Raw genomic sequence first — 21,825 nt, 5'->3', positions numbered from 1 at the left:
GCAGCACTTTCCAGTGCTAACCCTCAGGACTTCACTGGTCTCAAGAAAGGAAAGCATCGCTTAAGTTGTGAATGTGGACAAATGGACCACTGCAAGACATGTTGCTGTAGACAGAAATTGCGAGGCAGCAAATTCTTGTCTCCCTCTGTTGTAGGATGTCAACACCTTTCCAAACAGTGTGTAGGGAGCATTGCAGTGTTCAATGATGAAAAATTTGAGGAATTTGACCGTGAAGAATTTTTATATTAAAATGCTTTTGTCTTTTGTATTCTTTCTCCTTAATCAAACAGTTGTGAAGACAGATGTCCATCCCAACCCAGAACATGCCCAACTGCCAAACCAGTCTGTTCCAGGCATTGTCGCTGTCCAAAGGAGAAGAGAGGTTCTCATGGGTCCCAAAGCAGAGAAACTCCTTGACTGAGCTTCCCTATTCTTTGAAAATCCACTGCTTGCAAAGTAGCTGTCACTGACTTTCAAACAATAGTAAACATGAACATCTTCCACATTAATAGCAGAATTAATCCAGTCTGCATTTATTTATTAGAGTAATCACTAACGGCAAGTGAATCCTCTGGGACACTGGTAATTGCTCTCTAAGAGGTAACAACAGCTGATGAATTTCTGGCTACATGGAAGAAAGATTGGAAAGTAGCAGTTTAATGTTACATTATGGAAGATGAAACTGTATTGGAAATAGAGTCACAGTCTCCAGCCAGTCGTTCAGAAATTGAGACTTGATAATCTTAGCCTCTGAATCCTTAGCTAATGCAGCTCCTGGGTAAAACTTTCTTCAGAAATTCAGTGTACAGGATTTGGCTTCTAATAGGTTCAGCACTGAGTTATTTGATCTACTGTTCAGCTTTGATTATCATTTTGTGTTTATTGTACAACTACTGTCAGATGTGCCATATTTAAGTGTATATAAGAAAATAAATACATCAGTTATTCAAGTGGATTTGATTTTTCTCTGTTATTTTAAAACTCTGCCCAACAAAAAGGAAATAAGAAAAACCCCATAGCCATTTCAAGTACAATTTTCTTACATTTGTTCTACAGGGACTGGCTCCTGCCCAAACCCAGGTCTAAACAAGGTCACTTGACCCAATAGTTTCAGTAAAAAAGAAGCATTTTTCCCATGTCTGCTTGACAGCATGTGTGATTTATTTATTTGCTCCTGGTTTAGTGTGTTAATCTTCCTAAGGGGATTGCAGCCCACTAGTACTGTGATTTTTTGGAAAAGCACTGTTGACTAGAAGAAGGTTTTCCTTTTAGCCTACCATGCAATGAAAATATCTCCTTTGCACTGAAATTCCTCTCCCCAGTGTGAGGCCTGAGTAACAGTGCTTTAACCAGATCAGAAAAGGGCAGTACTGTTTTCTGAGCCACTGAAGTCTGCTGTGAGCTAGTCCAGAGAAAATATTATGAGCAATAATCCTGAACTGGAAGTGTAGTCTTGACATTGGCATGATTTTTTCCTAGTTGCTGAATTCTCCAATTCTACACTGCACTGTGAACAAAGGGAATAGAGTATATGAAACAAAAGCTACAGAGATGAAATGTTTGACACAACACAGGGAACAGGAAATGGATTTCTGATGTGCAACTAAGATTTTTTTTTATTATTCATATAGGAAAACCATATTGCTTTATAGTAAAATTAGAGGCAAATCCTGTAAGACTGATTGAATGGCTGGACAAAGCACCAAACAATTTAACATGCCTTTAGTTTCAGTAAGGCATTTAGGCTTTGATCCTGAGTGTTGAGAGTGTTTCCTAAGCCAGCTGGGACCTAGGTCTCTGCAAACACACCTGCAGGCTGTTTGTGCTGCCTGTCCTGTGAGCTGGCCTGGGATCCTGTGACCCATGAGCATCCTGGGGGAGCAGGGATACCCTGGGCTGCACTGGGCTCCTGCTTGTGGGTGCCCCTCCAGAGAAGGACATGTGCCACCAGCATGGACTCTGCATGGACAGGAAGGGGAAGGCAATCCCAGTGCAGCACCAGGTGAAGCAGCCTGGCACCACAAGCACACCCTTCCATCTCTCCTGCTCCTCCAAGAAGCTCTAAATACAAACACCTGCGTGGTGGTGCAGTCCCTGAGCTCTCACAGGGGAGTGAAAGGAGTGAGTGAACTTCCCCGTCACTTCTCCTCTATCTCATCTGGGGACACTCTGACCAAGTGGCTGTGCTGCCAATAAGTTACACCTGTAGCACACTCCTCAGAAAGCCAGGGAGCTGCAGAGGCAAACCTACACAGCTGGTAGCACCAGAGGTATATGCAGTAAAAATGCGCCTTTATGCAAAACCAAACAAAGGTATTTGTAAAGCTAAATTCTGTGGAAAGAAATCAAGCTTTTACATTTCCTAGCTTATCCTAGAGTTTAGCAACTGGAATGTTGTATTAATTACATCTGTGTCTTGTCAGTGTTGATCTGTAGAGGCTTCCTTAGTTTTATGTCCTGACCAGTGAATAAATTCACTTCATTTTTCAAAACGGAATGCTCTTGCCAGAGAGACAAGTCTGCTTCAACCCCAGAAGACTCTCAGATAAAGCAGTCACTGAGGGGATGAAAACCAAGTCCCAAAGATCTCCTTACAGAGCTAGAGAGGGATTTCAACATGAACCACCTAACCTCCAGGAGATTACAATGGCCATTAGAATACCCAGGCTGAAAAGGTACCATCACTGGCCACCACTGTGAATCCTGCTCTGAGCTTTTCACATTTCCCCATTCCACTGGAAAAGAGACCAGTGCAATGCAGGACTGAAGATCCCAGTGGGATGGAGTGAGATGAGATCTTGCTATATTCATATGCTGCTTTCAGTCTAAGCCTCTGGGTGAATTTAACCTTTAACCTCAAAATTTTGCTCTTAAATCTTGTGGATCACTTTGTTCAACACTTAGACAAATATTTTTGATAATGTTGTGGTTTAACTCCAGCTGGTAACTAAGTGCCTCACAACTCACTTGCCCTACCACTACACTAGTGGGGAGATTTGGAAAGAAAAAGCAAACCTCATGGGTTGAAGTAGGAACAATTTGACAATTGAAACAAAATTAAATATAACAGCTACAACAGTAATAATAATAATAATGCTACCACTTGTAGTAGTTGCAATGGAAAGGGGAGAGAGAGGAATAAACCCCAAGAAACACAAATGATGTACAACAGAATTGCTCACCCCCCACTGACCAGTGCCCAGTGCATCCCAGTGGTGATGGGACTCCCCTTCCATAACTCCCCTAGTTTATATAGTGGGCATGATCTGTGAAATGGGATATCACTTTGGCCCATTTGGGTCAGCCATTCTGGCTTTGCTTCCTCACAGCTTCTTGTGCATCTGCTCTCTGTCAGAGCATGGGAAATTGGAAAGCTCTTGATCTAGAGTAAGCACTGCTTAGCAATAGCCAAAACATCACTGTGTTATCAATATTATTCTCACACTAAAAACAAGACACAGCACTGTACCAGCTACTCAGAAGAAAGTTAACTCTATCCCAGCCCAAACCAGGACAGATACAAACATGCTCAAGCAACAGAGGATTTGTGATCATCAAAAATATATCTGGAGGTCAATGTAAAATTCAGCGTTATTTTCACTGAATTTAACCCCCTACAGGTTCTTCTGCCTGTGAGGGATTTCTGTTTTGCAGGAGCAATGTGTCTGAAAGCTTGTGTATTAAGAATGGTTCTTAGGCTTACTGTGAAGATGGAAAAGGAAACTGCTTGTGGTGGCATTCACTAGCAAGCATGACCTATGCAGCCAACACACAGGTTTATCTAGTTTATAGCTTGGATTCTCCATAGAGGTTCTCAGCCCTAGTTTCTAGAAGCCTTATGAGTGTACTTCTGCATGCCTCAAGCAGGGTTGTCGGCTCTGGTGCAACCTACAGGCATCTTGCAGCCTCTTTCTTTTACAATAAACACAATAAATTCTTTTACAATAAATTTCTTTTACAATAAATTCCTACCCCAGCAGATCATCTGCCCCTAAGGCCCTGTGCCAGTCTCTTGTAGGGTGCTGCTCTTTGCTACCCTGCTGTCCTAACCATTAGAAAATTACCAAAGCCAGAGCATGCAGTGCAAATCTGTAGCATTCACTGAAACACCATGTGGAAAAGCTCAAGAACTGAAGCACATTGCTGTGAGTGACAGTGCTGTGTGGTGGTCTTCACTGCCACAGCCCCAAGTATATCTAACTCTAACTAACTAACTACCTCTTTGTCACTGACTCTATGGCATAGCCACAAATCCTCTATGTGGAAGACCAGGACTAAGAGGAGGGTCTGGGTGAAGATGCAAACACATGCAGATAATTAGATTTTGGTGAGAATCTATAAAAATTCAATGCTATTTAGTTGGTGAAATTCAGGATTTTTCTTTTAAGAATATTCAACAAACTTTAAAATAGAAATGCTTTATGTTATTTTTCATATTGATTTAACAGATTAACTTTTAATTAGGATATTTAATATAACAATTCAAAGAATTAAATGAGGTATGTAAAATTCATAGCAGATCTGTTTTTTGACTGATGTCATTAACTCTTAACCTATGACTAAATGACCCTCAGAGAGAGAAGGTTATTGAGCAGGGGAATGTTCTCTTTGAAGTCTGAAAGGCCTTTTATTACTGTGTTCAGCATGACTTGCTTTTTAGGCATATGGACATGATTTACAGATTTCATAGGCAGAAAAATAGTGCTAAAAATTCCTGTTGTGGTGTGTCTTAATCTTTATATAGTGAGGGATGTCTTTAAAGTGATATTTGTGTTATGTATGTAATAGGAATGACAGTACTTAAATATAAATTTTTAATTCTAAATAAACACACATGAAGTTTCTCAAGCCATCAGTTTTTATGAATAGCTAGCTTCTTCTTATATGTGCTTTCTTCAGGAAGGGGACAAGGAAGAATATGAATCAGAATAATAGCTAAATATGTGCACTGCTTGAAAGAGTCAGGAAATATTTATCTACTTGCAAAAACTGTTCTTGACTTGCAGAAGGACAGAGGTACCCGTGGCCTTACCAAATGCTGGTGACATGGAAGAAATTGAAGCACGTCCTGAAGCACTGCTCTCATTTACTTCAAAAGCTATCACGGGTCATATGCTGTGACATTGCTTATGGCAAGAATTATTCACTGGAGGGTTGGCAGAGCACACATAAATCCTGCCATATTCATATACACTGCAAACATATAAATCTGTAGGAATCCTCTGGGCAGTCACTCCAGCTGACTTGCAAGGTCCTTTCCTTTATTCCAGCAAAAACAAATGTGAATCTGCTTAAGTTTATTTTTTGTTTTCTTGTACCACTGCAAGCCAGGATTTATGTGAATAAAGTTATTTTGATTTACAGTAGTGTGAAAAAAAAAGGAAAGAAAAATCTTGAGAACCCAGAACTGAATCTGAGGAAGCTCCTTCAGCTGCATGTTTCCTTTGTATTTTCTAAATAACTGGTAAATGCATTTCAACATTAAAATACCAAAGAGGTTGTCATCTTCTAATTGTGGACTTGTGGAGTGAATTGTTCTTTCTGCAAAGAAGTACAAGGTGGATACCAGGCCAAGTAAATCTGTGTTCTCATTTATTAAAGTCTCCATTAATAAAACAAACAAGCAGGGGTTACAAGTGATGTACTGCCATTCATTTTATTTATCAGACTCCTACATCAGCAGTTACTTAAAAACCTCACAAAAACTTTTAACTCAGGGATAAAAAATCTGTTTTAAATTAAGATAAAAGGAAAGTGCTCCTTAGGCCAATAAAACAAAATGAGTACACAAAATGATGTGTCAGGGCTTGGTCTGCATTTTGACTTCAAGGCTATTAACACTCTTCTTTGTTTCCACTTTTATCATACTTTACAATACTACTCAATGTGAAAGGTCATTCCAGGCTGAGAGCAATCAGTGGGGGATCCATAATTTAGCGTGAACTGTTTCCTCTCCTAAATATCTAAAGGTACTTTTAAAATGTTTATGGTTGAATAATCAATGATTTAATTCTATTCTACATTGGTATATGCTATAGATTTAAAAATACAACAGTAATTATACAAAAAATATCTTGCTATGGAGTGTGATTGCAAATTAAGTGCCAAAAAAGTAAGGTAACAAAGTAGGAAGCATTTCACTTAGCCTTTTGTTCCACTTTCTTATGTGAAGTGGTGTTTTTAAATGGTGAAGACTATCTCTGATGTGTGGCTTAGGATCACAGGTCCAGCTGAAAAGGTGATGCAAGATACCCAGACAAATCAATTTCTGTTAGGGGACTCTTTGGCAAGGCATTTATCCAAAACTTTCCCCTGATCCCAGATCCCACTATGCACACTCATGTGCATCCTTTGATCTTTTTCCTTGGGAAAGTGTATCCTGATTCCTATTAATGGACAAACTGTTCAGAATTGTGTTTAGACATTGAAATACAGTTGCATAGTGGTTATTTTGATTCAGTCCTCTGAATAAAATCACCAACACAAGTGATGAAACACAAGAAAGAGCTTAACACATCCACGATGTGGATGTGCAGTGCTTCTTATCAATATTGTCCTTGCAATAAACATCAATATTTTCCTGTAGTTGAGTTATGAAGGCATGTAATGAAAATCCCTTGAAAGTCATTAAATCTCTCTGTTCCTCCATTTCCCTGTGCATCCCATCTTAAATCTACTCACAGCTCACTCCTAAAAGTTTTCAGAGCTTTTCTGAAAAGCTCTTTAAAAAGAGCTTCAGAGCTTTTCTGAAAAGCTTTCTGACAGCTTCTCTACCTGTGCCCTGGAGTACAGTCACCTTTCACCTTGCCCTGCTCCACATCAATTAAATTAACCTCAGAGCAGCACCTCCCAGCCCCACAGAGCTTGCAATCTGTGGTTTGTGTTTCACACCTCGAGGATGGTTTGCATGCCTCTCTGAATCTTCTCAATTCTAACAATCAAATAAAAATTACTTCTTCCTCCACAGACCTTACCTTAGTTTTCTCTTTAGATATTCAAAGCTACAGTAAGGGTATCAGTTTAAAGAAACCCTTGTCTCATTGAATGGATTTTAAAGTATAATTAAAATTAATTACTTTTGCCTTACAGTGTAAATCTGGATTCAAGCTATCAATATAAGTGTTAATTATAGTATCAATATATAGGACTATGGATAGTTCATGCTTATTTTTTATAAGAAATTCAATTTCCTTTAAATTCAAACTGTAGAATGCAGGCAGGTACTACTCTATTTGGTAAAATGACTACAGAGAACAGTGCCAAAAATGTTCTGAAGCATTTGTGGGTAGGGGTATTAGTAGGAGGAAATAAAACATACCAGGTAAAGGTTCCTCAGCTTTGCACAGAGATATTTTGCAGCACCACAAGGATGAACACATTTTAAGTTTCCAATAGCTCCATCTACTGTTGTCACTGCACCTTTTTTTCTCCTCCACCAACAAGTCCTCACACACACTCAACTTTCAGTTAAACCCATTTTAAAGCTGAAACCCACCCAACAGTTCTGCCACTCCAGTTTGTGCCAACTCTACATAAATTGCCAGAAGCTTTCAAGAGTTTGCCAAGTACAGTTTTAAAGATACAAACCAAAGACCTCTAGGACAGGCCTTCTCTTCTAGCACAGCTGATACATCAGTATTAAAGTCCTCTGATGTGGCCCCAAGGCTGCAAAGGCAGAAACAGACCTGCAACTAAATAGACTGTAAAATCTAGTAAAAACCAAACAAAACAACAACAACAACAACAACAACAACAACAACAACAAGAAGAAACCAAATTTTTTAAAAAAGCAAAAAAAAAAAAAAAAAAAAAAAGTAGAATCAAGTCTAGTATGGTCAAATGGTGTGGCTTCATAACTGACACCAGACCTGTGTGTTACTGTAAATCATTTCATCAAAATCAGACACAGATTTCTGCCAAATTAGTCAGATGGCTTGTTAGAGCTGATAGTAGTGTTATGCTGGCTGAAGGACAGATATCCCCTGGGTCTGCCAGTACCAAACCAACTTCTGGCAGGCTTAAAATGTGAGGATAAGCACAGACACCACTCTGCATTGTGTGCTCAGGAATCTTTTTCAGCCCTATTTGATGAGTATTTAAGCTGGAACGTTTGGGAAGGCAGAAGACAGGCACCATCCAGGCTTTGTTTGGCATCACTGCTCCTGCTGGGGACCAGGAAGGACCAGAGACCAAGTGTCAGGTACTGGGATGGATCCTGCATGGCAGTGGTGAGTGACTCACTGGCAGGGGGTGTGAAAGAGGATTCTTCTCAGTCTCACCCAATGCACTGGGAGCAGCTGTCCTGTCCTGTCTCCTGCTAAGAGGTGTAACTTGTTTGTAAGCCCAGAGGACTGGAAGCTGCTCCTGGTGTACATCCTTTGACTGCTCCCAAACCCCCATGCTCTTCTCCACCTTCACTGACCTGATTTGACAGAGAAGGGAATGCTCTGGGGTGCAAGAGCACTGTAACACACAGAGGTGACCAGGTGACTGAGACCTCAGGGCATGAGAGGCACAAATCACACACGTGAGAGCAAACAGGCACACCCTTCAGCCTTGCCAATCACCTTCTCCCTTCTGTTAGCAATTCACATCCCACAGATGAATTCCAAACTGCTTGGAAGGGAGAAGTGTCTGTAAAATGGAAAACCAACTAATTTTCTGGCATTTAAGAGAGAAATCTGACTTCAAGAAAAGAAGCCCATTCTCCAGTTTGCATTTAATGGTAATTTCCTTCACAGACAGCACTGCGGTTTGTTAAGCCTTCAACTTGAAACCTGTGTTTCAGAAGTACATTAACATGCAATTTCAGCCAGCTTCTGTGGGATTCCATGAATAGGAAAACCCAAGTGCTTGAATGAGAAAACCATTATTTTTTCCTGACTGCTTTATGGGAGGTATTCCAGCCAGGTAATAAGATTGGCTGTATGCAGTAGAAACCAGGCAAACCCAACCTTTCCATGGAATTATAGAAATCTATTAGATTCTGTTGCCATTTCCTAGCAGCAAAAAACAACTGCTGAGGTAGAGAGTTGGATACTCACTCCCCCTGTGCAGCAATCTTAGAAGTGACAAAATCAAGTAAAAGTAAACTAAATGGAAAGACAATTAGTCAGCTTTCTTCAGAGGAAAAATTCCAAATACTACTTTCCTTTTTGTTTTGGAGCCTATTTAATACCAGCAGGATCAAAACCTGCAAACACTGTAATTTTTCACATAAGTTGTTGGGCTGTCTCTGGCTGTCCTGCCTGGTTTCATTACCCAGTCTCTGTTTATGATATATCTCTAGGCCACCTGAATTCTCCATTCAGCAGTACTGTTTTTCACTGATGTACTTCTTCTGTGGCTTCCAACAGTTTCTGCTTTCCTGGACCATGAAAAGGAAATGTCCTTCACTTCAAGCCACTTGTGCAGTCTCACACCACTATTCCACAAAAGAAGATTTCTTTTCCAGGAGCACTGTGTCTCCCTTGTCCCTGCATCAGGCTCTAGAGCAGCACTGCTTCAAAACTCTTTAGTGAAGTACTCTCTGATTGACTGATAGCTTGTTTTTGTCAATTACTATTATTTTTTATAATAAATGTGTATGTTTTAGGCTTGTATGGAGTGTAAATAAATGCATTAATTTAATACACCCACTTACAACATGCAGCAAAGCCACTTCACCAAACAGGGATAGTCTTTGCTCCATACAGACATGGAATAAGAGCAGTGTCACCCAAGAGGCTGGGGGACAGAGTGGCAAATTCAGCCTGAGAGGAGCCTGAGTGGGAGTGGAAAGCACAGAGTACTTGGCAGAAAGTTTTCCTATATTTTCATGAACACTGAAGAGGTCTCCTTGAGGCATGATGGCCTCTGCTATCTGAACAAAGACACAGGAGTCTCTTGGAGTGTCCTCCATCTTCTCCCTCCATTAACTCAATTTATGAGATGTTTTAGAGAGCATTCAAGGACCAGGCTTGGAAGTGGCAATTACTCTGCTGTCACGGGTTTTACATCTTTGCTCTCTACTCAATTTATCCTCCAGTCTCACTCTGACCTTGTATGTGCTCTAAGTGAGGGAGTGAATACACTGAGTGCAGGATTTCCAAAGTAAGAAAATTTGATTCTTTCTTCAGCTGTTGGTACCTTCAGTATAGGCTTCACCCCAGATCAGGCCAGGACAGACTCTGGATATGACCAGGATCTGTGACAATTTTATGAATACACAACACAACACCACAGCCAGTAAAAAGTGAATGTTATCCCATCCTTGTGAACCAGATGTGGAGACAAAATTTAGCAGCACCTTTTTCAGCTTGGCAGTGGCAAAGATTCCTCTCCTTTCCATTAAGGTTTGTCCTAGGCTCCTTGGCAGACAAATTTTTCAAGTTCCCTTGAACATGACAACAGGAGAAGGCTGCTGATACAGGGGGATTTACTGATCACTGACAGGAATGACATCAAGCCCAACCAGACGAATCTAATGAAGAACACAGATGTCAGACCACCAAAGCCAACATGCCAGGCCAAAGGCATGAAGGTTGGCCACAATCCCTGATTTCCGTCAGAAGGACATCCAGAGCCTGTGACCATCTGCCAGGAAAGTAAAGGAAAAGAAAAAGGGGGCTGCTATGTCATGTACCAGCTACAATTTGTCTTCAGACTTTTAAAGTTTGCATACCAAGAATCACAACTTCTCTAGAGGACACACATGAAGAACTAATCTAAAAAAAAAAATTCAAAATAGTTAAAACTATAAGCATTTTTTCCCAACAGCTACAATTGGAGTGACTTGACAGCTTTATTCTGCAGGGCAGTGTGACAGCCAGGGAGGGAGGTCATCACTGCCATTTACCAGAGCTCACATGGGGTGCTGCCCTGGAGAGCCCCCAGGTGCATTCCTCCTTCTCCTGGCACCGTTTTGGGGGCTTTTTCCTAGATGTAATTGAAGGCCACAGCTTTACACTAAGGCTGCAGTTTCTTCTGAGATAGGATCCCTACAAACCCTTGCTTCTCACTCTTCTTCTTTCACACCCTGCTGTTGCTGGTGAGAAGCTTCTCCTCTTCTGGCCTCACACTCACCTTCTCCCCCTAGAATTCAGGTTCTTGACCCACCTGATGATGAAACCAGATTTGCCAGTGCTGGTCCCATCCTTCTGAACACATGAGAAAAATTCCATCAATGAGCAATGCTTTTCTTATTCAATACAGTTGAGGTTTTCACATCTTTCAGTCCCCAGAATGAAGTACCTGATTTCCTCCTCAGTCCTTCCTGGGATCAGTGCCTCCAAATCACATCTGTCCAAGCTTCAACTAACAGGAACCCAGCCAGCACTCCAGCCTAGGTCAGCTTGTACTGTCACTCACAACAAGCACATTTGCATGGGAGTCATGACAGACAAATCTGACAAAATTCTTATCAGAAATCTTGGCAAGAAGAAGGAGCTGCCAAACGTAATTTTGGGAACATACAGGAAAGGCATGAACCCCCTTCTTGGCAGCCAGCAGCAGTCAGGAGAGTGTTGGAGCGGCAAAAAACGCTGATGGTAAGGCTCCTTGAGAAGAGCAGGAATACACAGCCAAGTGATGCCAACCCAGCTCCTTTCCCAGTGTTCAAGCTCCCGGGCCGCCTATAAAAACCATGGTTTTAAAATTTATTTTCATTTAGAGACAGCAAGCTTTCAGGACTTGTGGCAGAAGAGTCTAGAACATTTCGGGAGCTCCAGCTGTAACTGTAACACACCAGGAGAGCTTCTCCTTTGGGTCAGAGCAAAGCCTTTGGAATTTTGAGGCAATCCCATCCCTATACGGCATTTATGCCACTTTTTCAGCAGCTCCGTGCTACACTTTTTTGTCAACAGCCGTCCGGGACGAGCTTCCCACTCCTGCAAGGACATCGCCGCTGCCTTTGCGCCGTGCCCGCGGTGCCTGGTGCCGGGAACGGGGCGGGACACCGGGACGGGATCTGGGGCGGGATCCCGGGATGGGAGCTCGGGCGGGGCGGGGAGTGGAGCGGGGCGGTATCCCGGGCTGGGGGCTGAGGCGGAGCTGGGGCGGGGCCGGGAGCGGGGCTGGATCCTGGGGTGGGAGCTGGGCGGGGCCGGGAACGGGGCAGGATCCCGGGATGGGAGCTGGGGCGGGGCCGGGAGCTGGGGTGTATCCCGGGATGGGAGCTGGGGCGGGGCCGGGAGCTGGGGTGTATCCCGGGATGGGAGCTGGGGCGGGGCCGGGAGCTGGGGTGTATCCCGGGATGGGAGCTGGGGCGGGGCCGGGAGCTGGGGTGTATCCCGGGATGGGACCTGGGGCGGGGCCGGGAGCTGGGGTGTATCCCGGGATGGGAGCTGGGGCGGGGCCTGGTACTGGGCCGGGATGGGAGCGGGGCCGGGCCGAGATGGGAACTGGGGAGGAGCCCGGGCGCGAGGCCGGGGCAGTCCGGCGCAGCGATTGGCGCTGTTTTTCCCGCGTGACGCCGCGCCGGGCGGTGATTGGCTGCGGCTCCGCGCCGCGCGGGCGTGGCCGCGGCGGTGACGGGCGATGGGGCCATGGCGCCGGGCAGCGCGCAGGGAGCGCCGGCCGCCGGCAGGTACGTGCACGGTCCCCCCGCCCTCACGCCGCCCGCGCTCCCCGGGGCCGCCGCCGCGGGGACCGGGCTCTGCAGGGGCCGAGCGCCGCCCCTCCCCGCGTGCGGCCTGCGCGGGACGCGCGGTGGGCCCGGCGGCGCCGCCGACACTGAGGGGGCCGGGGGTCGTCGCGGGCGGCCGCCGGCGAGTGATGGCGCCTTGTGGTTCCTTCCCCCGTTAGGAGCGGGCCCGGCATGGACGGCGGAGGCCCGGCGGCGCACAGCGTGTGCATGGTGTCGGACTTCTTCTACCCCAACATGGGGGGCGTGGAGAGCCACGTGTACCAGCTGTCACAGTGCCTCATCGAGCGCGGCCACAAGGTGCTGGTGGTCACCCACGCCTACGGCCACCGCAAGGGCGTCCGCTACCTCACCAGCGGGCTGAAAGTCTACTACTTGCCCCTGAAGGTGATGTACAACCAGTCCACGGCCACGACGCTCTTCCACAGCCTGCCCTTGCTCAGGTACATCTTCGTGCGGGAGCGGGTGACCATCGTGCACGCCCACAGCTCCTTCTCGGCCATGGCCCACGACGCCCTGTTCCACGCCAAGACCATGGGGCTGCGCACCGTGTTCACCGACCACTCCCTGTTCGGCTTCGCCGATGTCAGCTCGGTGCTGACCAACAAGCTGCTGACGGTGTCCCTGTGTGACACCAACCACATCATCTGCGTCTCCTACACCAGCAAGGAGAACACGGTGCTGCGGGCAGCCCTGGACCCTCGGATTGTCTCTGTCATCCCCAACGCTGTGGATCCCACCGACTTCACCCCAGACCCCTCCAGGAGGGATGACAGTACAATAACAATTGTGGTTGTCAGCAGACTCGTTTACAGGAAAGGTAATGGGGGGTCAAATGTAAGCTTGTTTTGGTTTCCTTTCCTTGGATAAGTCTTGGTCAGGTACGGCTTAGGCTGTCTGTGGTATGGATGGAATTTGCACTGGGAGTGGTGAGGTGGCTGTTCCAAGCTTTTGTGTTTGTGAACTCAAGAAGAAGAAATGTACATTGTTTTTGTACGTGGTGGGTTCAGAGGTGTGTTTCCTTTGTAATACTGAAGAGACCAGAAGCTTTGGTCAGTTTGTGAAATGGAACATTTGGCTCGTATTGGACATAAGATTTAGGGCCTAATCTCTATATTCTGTTAGAAGTGTTTTAATTGTTTTTTATTTAATCAAATGACAGCAACTTAAGTGATTTTTTTTCCATTTTTGTCTCCTATGAGGTCCCAAGTTGTGGTTTTTTTCATATTTTTGTGGACAGCAGTTTAACTGTCTTCAGGAGACCTTTTCTTTCATTTCTTCAGCTCCCGAATATAGTTGTAGTTGTGGGCTACAATCATGAGAAGTTCTGAAATCAAAGAAAATAATGGCTTGCCCTAAATTTTCTCCTCTTAGGTATTGATTTGCTTAGTGGTATAATTCCTGAACTGTGTCAGAAATATCCAGAGTTACATTTTTTAGTTGGAGGAGAAGGACCAAAGCGAATCGTACTGGAAGAAGTCCGGGAGAGATACCAGCTACATGACAGGTTGGTTCTGTGGGTGTCTATGACCCTTCAAGGTTCTTCAGGGGTGGGGACCTGCCTGCCTCCCTCCCCCAGATAAGCCCCAAAGCCTGAGGCTAAAGGCAAGGCAGATAAACAAGACACTGAAGACTTTGGGAGCTGGACTGTGGTCCAGCAAATTAGTTAATATTTCTATGATTAGGCCCTGAATGAGCCTCCATTGAGACATAGAAAGGTGACTTAGATATAAATTTATCATGCCCCTCTCTGCAACCATGATGCTTGGATCTTATGTGGCATCAGGTGTTAACAGCTCATTTGTGCTATTGCATGTCATGATGACTGCTAGGAATTTATTATTTTCACTATGAAACTCTTCAGCATGGTGCTTGTCTCCTATGTGTTCTTGTGGCGCTACAAACGTGTTCCCTGGTGCTACCATGTTACCAGAATGTTGCCATGATACAGATACATTTATGTGTTTCTATTGGTTTTTCTTGATCAAGAACAAGTTTCATAGTCTTAAGTGTTCATTTTATTTTCTAGGTTGTTTGTTGCCTGTTATGTGCTTTAGTCAGTGATTTCCCCAATTAAAATTGTCAGTATCATTCTCATTTTGCCCTTTATTGTTTTCCAATGTCTCTTCAAGCTGATAGGTCCTGATCATTGTATCTTAAAAACTTTTTCCCTTGTCAGACTCAGATTGGTCAGACCTCACATTGCAAATTCAGATAATGCATTTGACAAATCTTAATTATTAACTGAATGAAGCCATTTTTTCTTGCAGAACTAGAAGGCTCAGTAGCAATGTTCTGGAGGCAAATGTCATTAAAACAGCAACTTCTCCCACCAACTTTATTTTCAGAAGTTTCTTTCAGTGTGACAATAAAAAAGCAGGATTTTCTATTTCTCCATTGCTGGAGAAATTTAGAGAAAACTAAACCGAGGTGCCCATCTTTGTTCTCTCACTTCATAAGTGTGAACCATTGGTACCTTTTTCTGAATATGTGGCATTATTATGATCCAAATCTAGTATTTAGCTCTGAGGGTTTTTTGTTTGTTTTTTTTTTTTTCCTCTTGTATGCAGGGTGCGTCTTCTAGGAGGCCTGGAACACCAGGATGTCAGAAATGTCCTGGTCCAGGGGCACATTTTTCTCAACACTTCCCTCACTGAGGCCTTTTGTATGGCTATTGTGGAGGCAGCAAGCTGTGGTTTACAGGTAAAAAAATCTCAGTATCTAGAAAGCATGTATCCATTTTAAACAGATTTCACAATGAAATAACACGTGCTTATCACATTGATTTCATCTGACAGAGGTAAGCAAATGTTATCCCCATTTACAGATCACCTGGAAGCTGAGAGAGAAGGGTCAACTCCAAGAGGAATTTTGTGTAGAATTTGCAGTAACATGTAGATCTGCTCTCAGTTCTCTGAAATAGCCAAATACTGTTTTGTTTGTACTCCTTTACAGAGTTTTGGGGTAGTTGATGTTCACAAAGGTTTACTTCGAAGGGAGCTGCAGAAAAATTGCCTTCCTGTGTAGGGATTCAAGATAAGTTGGAGAGAAAGAGAACAGTAAAAGCCCTGACTAATTTACAACTCAGATTGACAACTCAAAAAAGAAGTTGAGTCAGTAACGATAAAGAATTAGAGTTTCACAATAAAAGATAAAGGAACTTATTAAGAAGACAGACTGATAAGAGTACCTAATTTACAGTAAGTATAGAAAATGGGAGTGACTTCAATTTTTTTTTTTACTTCAGTATCCTTTGACAGCAGTTACTACCTAGTTGTAGTTATTCTCTTGCCATCTCTTCTCTAGAAGTGAGGAAGTTCTGCAGTTTCTTATTGCCCAATGTTTAGAGATGATTGCACAATGTGAGTCTTTGTAATTTCTGATTTTCTTTAAAAATAATAATTCAGATTAATGTAAATAAATTTTTGCAAGTGTTCAGTAACCTAGGAAACTGAAATTTCAAGTATGTGGTAAAATTATCCTCTGCAAGTAGAGGTAAGAGGTTTCTTGAGATACTGTGGAAGAAATGTCCAAAATCTGATTACACAGGTTCAGTTGTGTATTGTGGCAAACACCTTCAGGAAAGGTGTCTCATAACCACTCATTAGACCTGTCTAGTTAGTCATCTCTTTTATCACCAAAGAATCATTCTGGACAATGGTGAAGGTAATCTGCTGTGTTTGTCTTCTCTGGGGTTTACATTTTTAGTGCACACACAGGTCAAGTTCCCAAACCATGATGTTTTCCTATTCTTTTAAATAGCTGCATCTAAACAATGTAATATCATTGCTGTCACACAGTTTCATTTTTTATGTTACCATTTCTTTTGTTTATTTCAAAGGTGGTGAGCACAAGAGTTGGTGGGATTCCAGAGGTACTTCCAGAAAATCTCATCATTCTGTGTGAGCCCTCTGTGAAATCTTTGTGTGATGGACTAGAAAAAGCAATTGCCCAGCTCAGATCAGGAACTCTGCCATCTCCAGAAACTGTTCATAACAAAGTAAAGACTTTTTATACGTGGAGGAACGTAGCAGAGAGAACTGAGAAAGTATGTATAATCACTTCTTTTAAATTCTCTGAAATTATATTTCTGAAACAATTCTTGCTTTGAAATATTAGTAGGCACATTCACCATGCAATATTCCAGTGTAATTTTTCAGCATGTTTCCTCTCAAACATACATGGTTCTAAAAGGTCGAGAAAATGCTTTTTTTCCCCACAAATAACTCCTGGATATCTTTTCTATTTGTATTTATATTTTCTAACATGCCATGATTGCTGGTAAATATTTTGAAGAAAAGCCTAGATCATTAGTTAGATTTCTACTCTATTTGTTCAAGTCTTGACATGAAGTAACTTTTCTGGCATAACTGCTGCTCAGGTGTATGACAAGGTAAGAGCAGTTCATGACAAAGCTTTGCCATGTGCTAACAAGTAGTTTAAAATTATGTGAAGTAGTTTAGTGCTGGAAGGTTGAACACAGCTGAGTTTACATAAGCTGTGGTTGTAATGAAAATTTATTTTCATAGTTTTGAAATCATATTTCAGAACTAGAGCTGCACTTCAGTAGAAAAACTCTGCCTTCAGTGAAGAATGCTTGCTGCAGTAATGTTACAAACACCTGTGGAGCTGTGTCACTTCTGCCTTCACCTCCTGTGTTTTAGGAAGGAGAGAGTAGCTGAACCCCATGCCTCCTACTTAGATTGTACTGCATGCAAATATATATATCTTACAAGCCTCCTTGAAGTGATATGTACAACGGTTTATTTTAATATTTTTAAGTGCCATCAGTACAATTCATTTTATGATTTTGTAACTGCAGGCAACATTTGAATTGCAAAGTTTTTACAGACGTTAGCCTAGATTTGAGTTTGCTTTATATAACATTTTCTTAAAAAAACCCACCAATACTTCATGAAGGAAAATGGTCATAGAATTGGTAGAAGTATGCATTGATCTGAAATTTTACAGAAGGTAGTTGTTTGTTACCAAATAAGGTTACCTGTAGAATGGAGCCTGTAACATTCTTAAGGAAATAACAGTGTCCTTCAAGCCTTTTTGGAGTGGTTTGTAGTGGGTTTGTTGTTGGCTGTGATTGACATGTATAATAAGTCACTAGTGGCAAATATTTGCTTTGTGCAGTAATTGAACTACTGTTTCTTTAAACAAAAATCAGGAGCCTATTAGGATTTGGTTCATTGTTCAAATACAGAGATTTGGAATAGTGCCAAACTCACCTATGAGTTCATCCATCATTGTGTTTAAAATCTAGTAATTGCATGTTCAAGCTCTTCCTGGGACTGATGTGAATATGAGATTAGAACCCATTCAATCCATTAAAACCCCCAGCCCTTTCTGTATAATACTACATGAGAGAAAAATTATGCAGCCATGCTAGTTAATGAAATACTTCTGAAGTGTGTAAAAGAAGAGAATGTTTCATATTTCTCCTTAAATGAAGGAATGAAATGTCTAGAACAAGACTCATAAATCAGCACTTAGGATCTGCAAACTTTTTGGGGGGCAATATTTGTCCTGTCTGGTAGCTAAGACTAGATCATTTATTTTGTGCAGTGATAATAAAGCACTGCCTGATTTTTGAGGTAGAATCAATGCATTTTTAAGATGTTACTTTCTGTCTCCTCTCTGTTTAGGTGTATGACAGAGTTGCAGATGAAGTGGTTTTACCAATGAAGGAGCGACTTGACAGACTAATGACTCACTGTGGTCCCGTGACCGGGTGTATTTTTGCTTTTTTTGCTGTTCTGAACTTCCTTCTCTTGGCATTTCTGAGGTGGATGACTCCAGATTCCATTATTGATGTTGCAATAGATGCTACAGGACCTAAGGGTGCATGGACTAAACGGTATTTTTTTGGGAAAAAAAGAAGAGTTAAAGAGGAACTTGTAAACTCCTAAATTGCCAAGTGGAGAGAGAAGAACGTGTCAGTCATTAAAGGTTTTAATGCTTGCTGACAGAGACATTACTCTTAAAACTCTTCAGTTTCTTTCTGAAGTTCTTGGAAAGAAACTTAGTTCAATGTGCTACCTCAATTTAGGATGATGTTCTTAGTTCAGTTTTGGATTAATGCAAATCTATGGGCATCTCTTTTGCACTGAAAGCTGGGAGGAGAAAATGTGTTTTTATATATGTCAGAAGCCTTGGAAACAAAAGTAGAAGATTTTCCTTGATAACTTGAACATTGCAGAAAGGGACTTAAGTGTTTGGGAAAGCAAAACACAACAATTATTAGCTTAATGTAATCCCTGCTAATCCCTGATATTTACTGTGATTTTTATTTTAAGACCTCTTTCAAAATAATTAAAATCTCAACAAAATACACCTTTTTTTTCTCCTAAGATGAAAATGGCACTTGAAATTAGTCATAAAGTCCATTACCATGTAAATTTCAGTGACTTAGTTCTAGCAGTTGTGTCCCAGTGACAGTGTTTTGCCTGCCTAGCATTATTATTTTGAAGTTCTTCCCTAGTCAGAGTTGCACATTTTGTTGCTAAATCAACATTCCCTAATGATTTTCTGATATTTTCAGAGGTGCTAATTTTTTCCTGTTCCCTTACACGTGTGAAAGTGATGTAAAGCTTATAGTGATTTTGGGTTTTGCTTTTGCTTTTCAGTACATAGGGGAAGAAATAGTATTATTTAGAGATAATACAGCCTCTAGAAACATCTCAGGCCTGAAAACTTCCAGCAGTCTGTGCCAAAGTGTGAAGTAACACGTGTGTGAGAGAGCAAAAACTGTGAAGGGCTTAACAGGCACACTTGTGCTTACCTGCTCTCTCCACCTCCCACCCACCCATCCCTTCTCCTTTCTTATGACCAAAGTGGCATTTCAGTCCATCTCTGGGAGGGACAGCGTTCAGGGTGAGTGATTTCACCTCACCCACGTCAGAGACACTGGCAGGCAGGTGCTGCATGTGAAATCTCCCAAGGAATACCTTGGGAAGGTATTCCTTAAGTGGAAATGACAATGGCTGTGCTTTTCATGGAGAGACAGAAGGAGCAGCTCTGAGGAGTCTTGAGTGATTTGTACTGGGGCTGGAGGCAGCACAGCATTGTGCCAGTGGCTGTGAGAAGAGGTGTTTGTGTCATTTGTGTCAGCCACCTCTAAAATTGCCCCTTGTCTGAGGCACTGGGTTAGTTTCTTTTTCAAGCATCACTAATCATGACAAGCTTCCTATTTTATAACTCTGGAGTATTGTGTGCTTTTGGACACTGTATTAATATTAAAACTGTGCAATATGAAAACACTGTTTCCAAACCCTTGAAGAGTAGTATTTAACACATTCCTTCTGCCAAATTCATCTTGTTTATGTAGAGATGTAATTACACAAGCATTTTATAATTTCATTGAACATATTTTCATGAAACACAAAGATAATGTAAATAATTGCCATATATGAAGTCTATTTTCTTTTACTAGAATTTTTAGCCTTTGATATGTAACATACAGCTGCTTTAAAAGCAGAAATCATCTAAAATGGTGCCACAAGGTTTAAGAATAAATGGGTAGAATTAAGCTAATATTCTACTTTTTTAAGTTACTCTTTTTTTTTTCTATTGTTCAAGCATTCATATTTCTAACAACCTTTTGAAAATACTGATTGCCACTCCAGGGAAATGTTATATATATATATGTGTGTGTGTGTGTAATTTTAGTAATACTTTGTTTTCTTTTAGTTCTGTTTGGTTTCCTGCAACATCTGCAAACACAAATCAAAAGGATTGCGTGAATCTATTCAAAATAAATTTTCTTTTGTGGAACATTGTGTACTTACAAATAAAACCTTGTTATAGTCTTGTTTACAAGCCCAATGTGAAGTTTATCTAGGGGTTTATTTACCTTTCCATAAAAAATGGATACATTTCATTAAAGTGTGGGAGGATGTAATTAGAAAATACAGAGCTACAAACCATAATGCTGCTTTTCACCACTGGTTGTTGGAGTTCCTACGAGAATGTTTTTTAATAATCATCTTTCTGTACAAGCTGCCATACAAACTTAACCCATAACTGGTTTCTCAAATATCACCACTTGTATTATGCAGAACTTTGTGGGAGTGATTTGCTCACTGGCTTTGTGCAGTGGAGTAAAGGATGATGCCACAGAAACATTTACAGTTTTACAAAATATCAGGCTAAATAAAATAAGCAGGATACAAAAAAAAAAAATACTGAGATAATGAATATGGTTAGAAATTAATAAAATAACTTGTTTAAAAAAATTAAAATGTTTCAGTTGTGCTTGCAGGTAACATTCAATTGTTGTGAAATACCAGGGAAATGTTAGGAAAGGGAGAGTGACACTAATTAAGCAAGGTCTTGCACAGAGCAGAGCCTCTGGTGTGTAGGAGGAGCAGGAAGACCTGTATAGAATGCCCCCCTCACAAACTGCAATGGAATTCCATCCCCTGGCACAAGGAGGAATGTTGTTTCCAATACATGATGTGCAGACTCTGTGAATTAAGTATTGAAAATTGTAGGTTAAACCATGCAATACACCATACAAGCATCAAATAAAGTATAGATATAAGATTAGTCTTTCAGACTGTGTTTTAGTGGGTGTGGGTGTATCTGTAAGAAGGTAACTACTGTAATTTACTTGGTTTGTGGTCAAGTTTTTCTGCATCTGTTTATATTTTTTCCCTGTTTTATATTTGGTCCCTTTTTCATATATGCCTAGGCTTTTGAAAATTAATTGTAAAAGTCTTTCTGGTGCTTTCTGCTTCAGTACAATACAGACTTTATGTAAATACATAAGAGAATAATCAGTCTCAAAATGGCTTAATAATTTGATTTTTTTTTAATTAAAAGTATTTCAATATTTTTAGTGTTTAATTGCTGTCATTAAACTACTCTCATGATATTTGCTGTGCATCATGACATTTGGTAGTATGTTGACTTCCACAGTTTTCCCTAATGACTTGAACGTTGGCAGAGATAAAAGGTGGATATTTTTTAAGGGAATAAAATTAATAACAGGATGTGGCTATGTGTCTGAATTTATTATTTTACCAAAATTATCATTTTTCTTGTAAACCTGGCAGGTAGATCAGGTTGCTTTCAGATCATGACATGATTCAACTCTCTCACAACTCTAGAGATGCTACTTGTGCAGGATTCATTGAACTTCAACTGTGCATGGCTGCTTGTCTTGTGCATGCTGGTTCTTCAAGCTGCTTGTT

At 41.6% G+C, this 21,825-nt stretch overlaps 2 protein-coding genes across 2 annotated transcripts in view; both read left to right on the top strand.

Moving 5' to 3' along the window:
- Positions 1-950, top strand: part of VEGFD (vascular endothelial growth factor D) — a 30,748-nt gene extending 29,798 nt beyond the window's left edge. The window contains exon 7 of the mRNA XM_058825689.1: positions 291-950. Within this exon, the coding sequence (XP_058681672.1) occupies positions 291-417 (127 nt within the window). The 3' untranslated portion in view covers positions 418-950. The remainder of the gene's footprint in view (positions 1-290) is intronic.
- An 11,846-nt stretch (positions 951-12,796) lies between these two features.
- PIGA (phosphatidylinositol glycan anchor biosynthesis class A) lies at positions 12,797-21,624 on the top strand. The gene is made up of 5 exons (XM_058825612.1): positions 12,797-13,442; positions 13,997-14,129; positions 15,193-15,325; positions 16,464-16,670; positions 18,277-21,624. The coding sequence occupies exons 1-5, from the start codon at positions 12,797-12,799 to the stop codon at positions 18,538-18,540; spliced, it is 1,383 nt and encodes a 460-aa protein (XP_058681595.1). The 3' UTR covers positions 18,541-21,624.
- The last annotated feature ends 201 nt before the right edge of the window (positions 21,625-21,825 follow it).

This window comes from Ammospiza caudacuta, chromosome 2 (genome assembly GCF_027887145.1).
Source record: "Ammospiza caudacuta isolate bAmmCau1 chromosome 2, bAmmCau1.pri, whole genome shotgun sequence".
In the NCBI taxonomy this organism is placed as follows: domain Eukaryota; kingdom Metazoa; phylum Chordata; class Aves; order Passeriformes; family Passerellidae; genus Ammospiza; species Ammospiza caudacuta.
Note: the sequence above shows the minus strand (reverse complement) of the source record. Positions and strands in the feature narration are given on the sequence as shown.

Excerpts from the sequence above, each read along its gene's own strand:
- PIGA (XM_058825612.1), top strand. The coding sequence starts at position 12,797 with ATGGACGGCGGAGGCCCGGCGGCGCACAGCGTGTGCATGGTGTCGGAC. Across the intron at positions 13,443-13,996 it reads CAGACTCGTTTACAGGAAAG|GTATTGATTTGCTTAGTGGT; the intron begins GTAATGGGGGGT and ends TTCTCCTCTTAG. Across the intron at positions 15,326-16,463 it reads CAGCAAGCTGTGGTTTACAG|GTGGTGAGCACAAGAGTTGG; the intron begins GTAAAAAAATCT and ends TTTATTTCAAAG.